At 37.0% G+C, this 12,437-nt stretch overlaps 1 protein-coding gene across 1 annotated transcript in view; it reads right to left on the reverse strand.

Annotated features, from left to right (window-relative positions):
• Window positions 1-6,469: 6,469 nt before the first annotated feature.
• The window catches only part of PCGF6 (polycomb group ring finger 6), a 28,865-nt gene continuing 22,897 nt past the window's right edge, over window positions 6,470-12,437 (reverse strand). The window contains exons 9-10 of the mRNA XM_088842296.1: window positions 11,043-11,129; window positions 6,470-7,894 (exon numbers count right to left, since the gene is read on the reverse strand). Of these exons, the coding sequence (XP_088698422.1) occupies window positions 7,838-7,894; window positions 11,043-11,129 (144 nt within the window). The 3' untranslated portion in view covers window positions 6,470-7,837. The remainder of the gene's footprint in view (window positions 7,895-11,042; window positions 11,130-12,437) is intronic.

Raw genomic sequence — 12,437 nt, forward strand, 5'->3', positions numbered from 1 at the left:
TTAAGACAGAACAATTATAGTAATAGGGAAACATGGCATTCAGCATCACCAGGCAGGGAGGAGAAGGAAAGGGGAGCAGCAATATCGACTGTTAGAACAGGACAGGACAACAGAGTGAGTCTGTGAGACTGGGGAAGCCTGTCCATGAAGCATACTAGTGATAGACTTTCAGTCACTAGGCAATGTGATCCTCCACATTCTGAAATGTATTAGTAACACCTCTTAAGTATTCAGTACCTACTTACTATATGCCAGTCACTGTACTATGCAGTAAACGTAGAATGAGTTAAGCCTCACCACTCTCGCTAGTATAGTATTTGTATACCCATTTGACAAATGAAGAAACAGAGTCTTGGAATGACAAAGTGAGTAACAGAGCTGGTCTTCTGACTCTTCGGTGCCTGCTTTTCTTTCTTATGTTGCCTTTCTACGTAAAAGAAAGTACCCCCCGCCCCGACTTGAGGGAATAAACGTCTTTCTTTCCATCTTCTTTTTCACTCCTTCCTCCCAGGGTTTAACTTAAGGTTTCTCTGCCCCAGAAACCTTTGGCAACATCGAGTCCCAAGGGCAAACTGGTACACATTGCAGATTTCCCGAGCCTACTGCCTTCCTGCACTGTAGTGAGGTGGTGGCAGCCCAAACCTGGGCCTTGGCCCATCCAACCATGAGCCTCTGCACGTTCCTGCTAAAAATTATAAAGGAGTGGATGCTATTTACCTATTTTTTAAAAAGGAGCTTTAAAAATATTTTTGTAAAGGCATCCTATAGCTCAGTATCAAAGAGCTGGAATTAAGGGAATGTTACAGAGGGGCCCTTGCCTCAAGAGGTAATAAATCCAAGATATTTGTAATTTATTTTACTGGACTGGCTAAAGAGGGGGACAAAATTTGAACAATAGTCTAGAAACTTAGAGTCCAAATTTTATCTCCAGAAATAATACAAGTTATGCAGTCATGGAGATAAACTTCTAGAACTTACTTGTGAACATAAGCAGGGAGACCAGACAACCACTCATGGATCTAAAGGCAAACATGAGATAGTTTTTTAAATGTATTTAAAATCCATTGGAACAGAAAGCACATTGGCAGTTGCTAGGTCTAGAAAAGAGGGGTATAGAAGTGGGGCTTTATTGTGGAATGATGGAAATGTTTTGGAACTGGATATAGATGGTGACTGCACAACACTGCAAATGTACTAAATGCCACTGAACTATTCACTTTAAAATGATTAATTTTATGTCATCTAAATTCACCTCAATTTTAAGAACCCACTGTTGGAGAATTTATGAGACTATCAGAAAAATAATTATGACGTCTACCATACCTTCTGCTCCAGCTGAGGCCATTATGTACAGCCACCTGGGTCAACCCAGTAGAAGGAATTCCATTTGGACAACACATTAAGCCAGATCTACTAAGAGTAGTATTGATTTCAAAACAGAGCCTGGACAAAAAGCCAGAAATCTCCCTGGATGTAAATGAGAGAATAGCTAGAAATGTTGCTTGCTTATGAGCAGTTATCACTGATTTCCAGCTAATTTTATTTTTATTATTATATCATCAGAAATCTGTAAGTTCCTTAAAAATATCCAAATTGTAAGAACACATTTTGTTTCTTGGAACCAAATAAATTGATATACTGAAAGCACAGTGCTAATTTAAAATGGAAATAACTGAGGGGAGCTTTGTAAACATAGTTCCTATGTGAAATTTTATTTTTCTTTCTAGACAGTACATTACTGGTTTTGCTGCATGTTCAGATTTAAGTGTACAGGTTAGCTGCTGTCATCATGCCTTTTGCTATTTTCAAATATCTCACATGGCTATGCCATTTGCAAATGGGGTGAGTGCTACTGAATCCAGTCAAACAAAGGGCTGTTTTTATTACATTACCAACCCTTGCTGCATACACTTAAAGGGAGAAAAGAATGGTTACTATGTGGATCAAAAGGCTGCTCTCCTCCTCTATCGATCTCTTAGAAGTTGATTGGATTGCCCTCATGTTTTATGCTATTTCACAAGCTTACTAGGTGGGGGTGGGAACTAGCTAAAATTTATCAATTCTTTCTTAAAATCCCTTGAAACACACACACACACACACACACACACACACACACATACACACCCCAAGGCTGTAATAAAACAGAGTGAGTCATACCACAGATATTTAAAGAATTACGTTTCTACAGTGCTTCAGTGATTCTGAATAAAACAAAACAGAGAGAGCTCAGGCTACAAAGAAAATGAAGACTGATCCTGGAAGGGTCTCCAGGCTTGCTTCCTCATTGATTAATTACTGTAGATCACCACATGGCTACCGTCTTCCCTGATGAGACAAGTGGTCTCTGTTCTGAGACTTTTCAGTTTTATCACATTCTCCTAGGGGTTAGAGAATGCTCAGCAGACTGTAACCAAAATCATTAGTATAACGGCTGGAATTTTAGAATATAATCAGTAGCGGTCTGGTTTATTGCTGATTATTACACAGCGCAAAAAAGCAGCTCTTTCCTTAGAAGTACTTATAAAAACAAACTTAACTCAGGCTAGGCCATATGTGTGAATAAATGAGGGGTAACTTTCATCCCTCATGATTTCCAGGCATAAGAATTTATACATGACATATAGAATTCCTGATGTCCTTTAGGACTAGACAATCTTTTATCTTTATCTTTAGTCAGACATATGCTCAGCAAAAGGAACCCGACTCTGGCAACTGAAATTGTCTGTCCATGGCCTAACCTAGTCTGTAAAGTAGAAACAGCAAACTTAAGATTAGAACTAAGGTGAAAGCAGAATTCAGGTCCAACTCCAGGGCCTGTATCCCCACACTTGGTCCAGTTATTAATAGAACGAAGTGAATATAGAAAATATACAGGACAGAAAATGGGGAGGGAGAACATGGTTTAACTTTGATCTTTTAATACTAACGGGCCTACTTATTCGTTGGAAACTAATTCAGCAAAGTAATCTAAGATGTGACTACCAAAGGACCATAACTGAATTTGAAAACAGACTATATGCCAACCACTATTCTGAGTGCTCAACACATTCATTAATTATTGTAACAAGTCTTTGCGTTAGGTACAACTGTCCCGATTTACTGATATGGAAAACTAAAGCTCAGAGAAATTATATAAAAGTTCAAGATCACACAGCTTGCAAATAACAAAGCTGGAGGTCAAACCTGTGAGCCTGGGCTTCAAAATTCATGTCCTTAACCAATGTGAAATACTGCCTCTAGGCCTACTGGGGGGAAAAAATCTGTTCCTGGCAAACATCTTCATCTTCTGATTTAAAATGTTGTTCAACCAGCTTTTCTTTTGGAAAAACATTTTCTTAGAAATATTAGAAGAAAAAACTTTTCTTACTTAAAAAAAAATAGTAACACTATAATAACCTGTGTAAAACTACTCAGTCGTGTCCGACTCTTTGCAACCCCATGGACTATAGCCTGCCAGGCTCCTCTGTCCATGGGGATTCTCCATGCAAGAATACTGGAGTGGGTTGCTACGCCCTCCTCCATGGGAGTTTACCAACCTAGGGATCAAACCCAGGTCTCCCACATTGCCTGTGGATTCTTTTACCATCTGAGCCACCAGGGAAGCCCTGTAAAACCACAGGTACCATCAAAATGAAACAAATATACAGTAAAGATCAAACCATAATATCCATTCTATGTAAATAAATACCTGTCAAGCTTTCAGAAGATCAATATGGTATTTCATTTATGCATGGACTATTAATCTCAATGGATAATAAAAATTTAGATATCATCTGTCCAGTTTTGAAGAGAGGCCAATAATCAAACTCACGTACACAACATTATTGAAAAAGTTTAAAAGTCAGGACCTACCCTTTGACCATGATAGACAGCAAAAATGAACATTCAGAGTCAGCTTGATTCTTCTCTATTAACAGAGCCTTCCAAGATAACAAAATAAACCAGAGAGGTTGCCAACTATCAGAACTTGAAAAGGAAAAAATAATTTTTTTTAATTAGTCACATATACATCTAATAAGAAATTATAATCTGGTCATTTTAGAAGACTATTTATCTAGGATTGAATCACTGAGATTATACTTTGTGTAGGCTGAACAGGGAAAGTAAACTGGTTGGTGGCATCACTTCCAAGAATTCAAAGCCACAGTTGCCGTAGAAGAGTCACTGTGTGAGTGTGTGCAACAAGTTTGAATCCAGAGGAGAGACTGTCGAACTAGATAAGACTGTATCTGACTCAATCAAGAAGGAAGGGCAATGCAGTGGAAGCAGAGGGGAAGCTCAGTGAAGCCCAAGGTCAGAAGAAATGATCATACCAGAGAGAAAAGACTGGGATGGCATTTAGGGAGGAACTGAGAAAACTGCCAAGCTCACATTCTGTCAGACTACTATTATTACAAATTAGTCCCCTGGATATCTTTGCTTAGAAAGGGCTTAAGCAAAAACAGAGAACCTAACAACTGTGCCAAACAAATCTTTCTCGAGCCATTGATCTAGACTCTGGAATCTGTACTTCATGTAGTCTTATTTGTGCAGACTTGAGGATTTAGTTTTGTTTCTGCTTTTGTTCCTAGCAAAAATCCCTCTTGAAACAGTAAGGCTAACTCAAGGCAATAAGACAGGGCATTTGTCTTGTTTTTGCTCGAGCTTTTTCCTCATCTAAGTCTGACCCTCCGGTTATTTGAAGACAGTTACCATATATGGCCTCTCACCGCTAAATTTTTTGCTTCTCCAAGATAGAAGCAATTGGTCAATGCTTGCTCTTGTTTTCTGAGTCTCTCCGAGTGTTCCCTATCCCACTGCCTTCCCATCTGTCAATATTTCTAAGGTATGCTACACAAAACTGGATAAAAGATGCATTGGAGATTAGAGGTATTAACTCCCTTGATCTAAAATTGTGTTTCTACTGATGTAGCCCAAGGTCACATTGCCTTTGGAAGTACCAATTTTTAAACCTTTTTTTTTTTTTTTTACTGATGTTTAAACTGATTTTTAAATCAGTGTTCTTACTTAGTATACTGTCTGGTAGTAACAACAAGCCAAATAAAAATAACCAGATAAAATTCATTCTTTTGGATGCCTGGAGGTTAAGTTCAAGGGGGAGGGAAAAAAGAAAGGGTGGAACTCTTTGTGACTCTCATAGTATTTACTAGTATCTGCCTTTGGTAAGATTCTGAGATGTGAGTAATCCATAGGCTGCAAGTTCCTTAAAGGCAGACCACTTTCCTCTAATTTTAATTTTGTTGTCCACACTAGTGATATTCTTTTGACTTATTGAAGAAATATTTGTCAAATAATTACACTTGATGTTATTGTTGTTCAGTCACTCTGTCGTGTCCAACTCAGTGCGACCCCATGGACTGCAGCATGTCAGGCTTCTGTCCTTCACCTCCCGGAGCTAGCTCAAAACTCACATTCATTGAATCGGTGATGCCGTTCAACCATTTTGTCCTCTGTCATCCCCATCTCCTTCTGCCTTCAATTTTTACCAGCATCAAAATCAGTCCTTCCAATGAATATTCAGGGTTGATTTCCTTTAGGATTGACTGGTTTGATCTCCTTGTAGTCCAAGAGACTCTCGGGAATCTTCTCCAACACCACAGTTCGAAAGTATCAATTCTTTGGCGCTTAGACTTCTTTATGGCCCAACTCTCACCTTTATACGTGACTACTGGAAAAACCATAGCTTTGACAAGATGGACCTTTAATTAATTACATATAATACTCTGCTTTAAAAAAATAAGTGTCTTCCCATGTTACTATAAATCATAATTTCTGAGCCCTTGAAATAACATTAGTATGCCTGAGAACTTGGTCACACGAGATAGTTTATGTAAACAATGTGATTTATGGTGAATGCCTATTTTTATGTACCTGGGACATGCTGTATCAGGTTATCTACTGGAAGGGTGCTAGGGTATCAAGGCTGCATGCCTATGTGACTGAATTCCAGTAAAAACTCTGGACTCTAGGGCTCAGGTGAGCTTCCCTGGTTGGCAACACTTCACATATCATGCTGGGAAAATTAAACACTCTCCTTGCATCTCCAATGGAAGAGGATAAATGGAAGCTTGTGCCTGGTTTCTCCTGGACTCTACCCTATATAACTTTTCCTGTTGCTCATTTTAATCTGTATCCTCTCATAGTAAGAAGCTATAACCAAGAGCATAATAACTTTTTGGGTCCCATGAGTCCTTCTTGTGAACCATTAAACCTGAGAGTGGTCTTGGAGATCCCCAACACAGATGTTAACACGGGACAAGAACAAAAATAGTAAGTAATTTGTGCAAGAGACATTTATGAGGCAGTGAACTCCATAGCTGTTACTTTGTCTACTGTCAAATAAAGGCATCCAGTATAACCAGGGAAAGATGTTTATAAAATATTTATTTGATGGCACAGTTTAACTTTGCTTTGGCTGTCTTGTCCCTTAAAGAGTTTTAGTTATTTAAAAAAAAATCCTCAATAAACACAAGCATTTCAAAATAGGTTAAAATAAATTTTTATTAAAAAATTGTATTAAATGTTAGAAGAAATTTATACAGAATTCATAAATTCTTTATAAAACAATTGTCAACCTTTCTCCAATTATAATTGTTTTTATGCAGATTTGGAAATTTTGCAGTGAAATAAGCTTTACAAAATATTTATTTTAAAGCATTACAATGCTAACTTTAGGCAAAATAATCTTTAAAATGGAAATTTTTGCATGCAAGTGAGTGATCTCTCAAACACCCGTATTCTTTATCCCAGTGACAAATGGGAAAATGAACATTAAACTGAGGAAACATTACTGAGGAAACAATGAACAAGTATTCTGTAAACCTTAAATTCACTCAAATTTTTAAATTACTTTCAAAAGCAGTACCATTACAAGGTACTGACAATCACACTGTGTACTCAAAATTAATGTTAATCAAACTAACATTCAAAAAAATGTTGCAAAGAGGCACCCCTTGTTGTAAGATATGTTAAAGATGCCTTCATTACACTGAAGACCTAAACCCTACAGGGCACAGTATCCTCACACACAAAAAAATTAGAATTCATCCCTTGTAGAAGTGGATAATATCTCTTTAGTAGTGTTGCTTGTTTAAAAAAAAAAAGACATAAGTTCAAAATATGACGGCAACATACAAAAGTGGCCCATAGTTTTGGTCTTTGAGAGGTGAAGTGAAGTGAAGTCGCTCAGTCGTGTCCGACTCTTTGCGACCCCATGGACTGTAGCCCACCAGGCTCCTCCATCCATGGGATTCTCCAGGCAAGAATATTGGAGTGGGTTGCCATTTCCTTCTCCAGGGGATCTTCCCGACCCAGGGACTGAATCCAGGTCTCCACAATCTGTAATTTAACAGAGTCTGGTTTTAAATTTTCAGTTCAAAAGCACACTTCTTTTCCAACTGGATGACTGCCCAACGGATGCCATTCCAAAGAGCAGAATCCCAATCACCAACTTGAAAGGGGAATGGCTCAATGAAGACAAAACAGTGACTGATTTACCTCAAAGATTAGGAAACAAAATCTATATCAAAGTATCTGAAATCATAAAAAGTAAATGCTTTAAAAAATTTCCCCCTGAGCTATGGATGCTTTTTATATAGTCACTTACTAGAGACTTTACTAAACAGATCTTTCACTAAACAGATGCATTCTATCATTCCAAGTTATACTTAAAAATCCTATAAGACTCCTATGATTCTTGGTGCTGAAAATAGATAAGTTACATCTCAAACAGCACAAAATGATAGCAATTACACGTTTCATGGAAATCTTTGGTGAGAATGCAATCCTGCAGAAGCCTCCTTATTATGTTCACCCACTCATAATATTCTTACAATCTTCAAGTAATTTTCAAAGGAGAAACCACAAGTCCATAATGAAGGACCAGCAGACCATCCTGAAAAAAATAAAAGTGTTCTGCAGTTACTTGAAAACCACGTACATATATGATCAAGTCAAAGATAGTTCATTTTTTATAACCCAACACTAATGTGAAATTCTTTGATTTAAAGAGAATAAAGGTCCAAGATAAAGAAACTTGCTTATCTACTCACCTCATAACCAAACACTCCCTGTTAGTGTGCCTTTTTAATGACTCTTAGAAGAAAATCCTGAAACTACCAGTATCCACAGTTTGTCAAGGTTGTTTGTGGCTAAACAATTCTCCAAAAAGAACTAAAACTTCTCATTTTGCATATTACTTAATATATCACCCAAATCTGGGCTTCTCTAAGAAAGACTCAATTGTTACGGAGTATCATGTATCTGCTAGGAAATAAAACATTTATTTCCCATATAAATGCAGCTTACAACTAAAATAAGTGAGAAAACTTCAGAACTCTTACCCATTTAATACATGATACATTTTACTTCCTTCCTGAAGACTGTTCAGTACAATACACCCTTTCTTTGATACCCAGAGTCATCATTTTGAACTGTAACTGTACTGTGCTATATAACACAGTGATGTCCTCTGGGGTTGTCGGGAAACTTAACACTAAATGACTCCAGATATCATGTTTATGAGTCTTCTTTATGTCTCCTTTCTTGATATCGGGTCTTAATTCTTTGTGCTCTCGCCAAGGCAGAACCCAGTAAGCAACCTACCTTTTTAAGGTGCTATTTGTAATCTACTATGAACTGAAAAACTAGCTTAAAAAGAAGACTCATTCAGAAAGTATGCCATGGGCAATGGGCCTACTTTGAGCAACATTTAGAGGGAGTGGTGGCATACACGCCTTGCATTTCCAACTGTGGTCTAGCTACCACACTTTCTTTCTTCTTTATTAAGCTTTTTTATGGCTCCACTTACTCATTTCTCATTCACTATTCAACTCACTGCAATCTGGCTTCTGTTACTGGCAACTCCAGTGAAAACTCATCAGAATTCTAGAAAGGGGTTCACAAATTCAAATACCCACAAAAGCCAGAGAAGTACCATAAATGAATATGTGAGTCAGTTAAGTAGTCAAATAGGGTATATTGAGACCAGTGGTAAACCATATAGCAGATGCTTAGCTAAAGGAATTTAAACTCAAAAAATATTTAAAACACAGAATAAGCCAAATAAAGTACAATCAATCCCATACCATGTTTGGCCTACAGATCATCAGATCTCTTCTAGACTAATTAGTCTAATCAAAGTAAATGAATTTGTATTCTAACACACACAGAAGGATCCTATTAACATATTTACATGAATACAAATTACATTTTAGAGAATGTCAATTTTTTGCATATAGTTGTTTCAGAATTACAAGCTGTTTAAAATCTCAAAACAACTTCAATACATGTATAAAATTACACTTTATGAAACGAGAAAATCTTTATAATTCAAATTTGTACCTATGTTTATTATGTTTATATTCTGATAATATTTATATATTTAGATGTTTCCATTCATGGTCTTCTTACACAATCTAACCAGAGTAAATCCTCTAAAAGACAAGTCAGATTATGTCTCTTCTGTCCTTGGCTCAAATCTCTCCAATCAATAGTTTCCCCCCTCACTCAGTTAAAATCCAAAGTTCATACTACAGTCTATAAAGTCCTGCATGGTTTTATTCTGTCAGATCTGAGCTCCTCCCACTCTCTCCCTCACGTGTTACCTCCTAGCTTTCCCACTGCAGAGATGTATTATTCATTTAGCAAAGAGGTCCTGAGATTACATGACACTTACACAGTTATCAATGAGGACTTTAATTATAAATATTCTTTAAATTGAAGTCATACTTTCTACATACTCCATTGACTTTGGGATTTTATACCTAGCCTTTTACATTTCTAATCAAGCTTAACTTTAAAAAAGACAATATTTTCTAAGATTTCTACAGTCTGATTTTATAAAAATCTTAGGAAATGTCTTGTTTCTACCTCTAAGTATGCTTTACTTAGCTAAGAAACAATTTTACTTTTGTATTTTATGAAGATCTTTTGAATTATTTGTTACTAAAATATAAACAATTAGTACAGTGTTATATTTCTAAAAACATGTATGAATAATCAAATAATTACCCAAATAAGTATTCAGCTACCAATTTGTTAAGATCCTAAGCTTTAAGTTCAACTTTCTCAACAGTTGAACCTTGATTCTACCGCTAACTAACCAAGTGATCTTGGGCAAGGTACTTAATCTCCATACACCAGTTCTGTCAACTATCTGATTCCCCAAAGGATTTCAGAATTAGAGGGCAAAATTCCAAAAGAAACTGGAATTTTCTCTTCATTAAAATGGTAGGTCTTATCTTGCTTTCATTTATCCTTATTAGAGTTCACACTATACTTCCCACTCACATTATAGGTTACTTAAAATATCCTAACAGTTACCATGGATTTTTACCAACTGAGCTAGGAATGGTATGTGAAATCTCTACAGACTAACAAGTATCCGCAAGTTTTTCTTAACGACACATCCTTGCAGATACATTTGCCCAGCAGTCTTCAAAGCTCTACTGCAGTACAAGACAGAGAAGCAAAAAGGCCTCTAGAATCAAACTGCCTGGGGTTTGAGCCCTGGCTCACACACTTACTCACTGTGGATAAGTTACATGTCCTTTCTGTACCTTACCTGTGCGTGCATGATCAGTCACTTCAGTCACATCCGACTCTGTGCTACCCTATGGACTGCAGTCCGCCAGGCTCCTCTGTCCATGGGATTCTCCAGGCAAGAATACGGGAGTGGGTTGCCATGTCCTTCTCCAGGGGATCTTCCCAACCCAGGGATCAAACCCAAGTCTCCTGCACTGCAGGCAGATTCTTTACCGTCTGAGCTCCAAGGAAATCCACCTTACCTGTACCTTTCCTTATCTTTAAAACTGGGGATAAAAGAATACCTACCTCATAAAACTATGATGAGTAAGAGAGCTCATCATTACAAATCATTTAGAAAAGTACCTGACACACAGTAAGCATCCAGTAACCATTAGTTTTATTATTTATAGTCCAGATAATTTTAATTATAGAATGTTTATTAAAACCCTGGTAACATGGAACACTCTTCTTTCATTAATTAACTTACCCATTAGGCATAAATATGGTAGACTTACCTGCATTGCTGCATCGCCTATTGCACGTCGAATTTCCCTTAGAGTTTGATACCGTTCTAACAAGTGATCACCACAGATGATGTCTACCTACAGGCAAATAAGAGTATAAATTTGCTTTCCTGCTTCAAAAAACCACATTAAAAAACAGGAAGATCGATATAATTATTTTTAGACTAGGCTTTGCTATTTTGTTTTTTATTTATTTTGGCCATGGCATGTGGGATCTTAGTTCACCAACTGGGAACTGAACCCATATCCCCTGCATTGGAAGCGTAGTCTTAACCACTGGATGGCCAGGGAAGTTCTGACTTAACTATTTTAGACTGATTAAACATTCTTACGAAGGAGTTTAGAAACTATTTACAAATAAAATGGAATGAGCACTAGAGGACACGGCACAACACAGAACACTACAGCAGATATTCCCAATGGTTTCCTTGAATCTCTCAGAATAAGTTAAATCATACTTGATATGTTCAGCATAAGATGGCACAGAAAATTATATTTTTGAACAGTTCCACGACACAGTGATTAAGGACTTATAATGCTTCAAAAGGCAATCTTTAGTTGTTTGAATGATTTTCTTATTAAGGAATATCTCATTTTCCAACAATGAAAAGTCTAACACTGATATAAAGTACACAATAAGGCATTGTGTTTTACGGGTAGAACAATCTTAACAAGATCTTTTCAGCTCTTTTAGTAATGTCAAAGCTCTAAGATAAATCTACTTTTATACTGAATGCACTAGACAGAACAATATGGTTGTATAGTTACATACTATATTGTATATGATTCCAGTACACTCACTTGCTAGAAACAGAAATGAAGTCCTTACATGCTCTTTCACTGAGTATTCCTTTTCCACTGTTTCAAATGGGAACAGGTCCTCAAAATCTTATTAACACATATCATTTAACAGACTCCATCTCCTAAGACTCCTAGCCATCTCATTCTCTGTCGTCCCCTTCTCCTCCCGCCCCCAACCTTTCCTAGCATCAGAGTCTTTTCCAGTGAGTCAACTCGTCGCATGAGGTGGCCACCTCTTAACTCCTATTTCTCCTTTTCCTTTCTTCTCACATGCAATCAGCTACACCTGTTGCTTCTTTCTTCATAATAACTTTTAACTTCATATCATTCTTTCAAGTGCTGCCTTCAGATTTAAACCACTGAAATCATCTCCTAACCAGATTCTTAACTTCAAATTCTGTTTACTCTAAAAATCCTATGCAATGCCAACATGTTAACCCCCCTAAAACCTTTAGCATGCTTGGGTAAGAATAAAAAGTACCTACATTTAACTGAGCAGACACTATGCACAGCATACGTTACACTTATACATTTTACATATGTTATCTCATATCATTTTCACATTCCTGTGAGTTAGGTATTATA

This window comes from Moschus berezovskii, chromosome 12 (assembly GCF_049115385.1).
Source record: "Moschus berezovskii isolate FMDL1 chromosome 12, NW_MosBer_1.0, whole genome shotgun sequence".
Classification (NCBI taxonomy): domain Eukaryota; kingdom Metazoa; phylum Chordata; class Mammalia; order Artiodactyla; family Moschidae; genus Moschus; species Moschus berezovskii.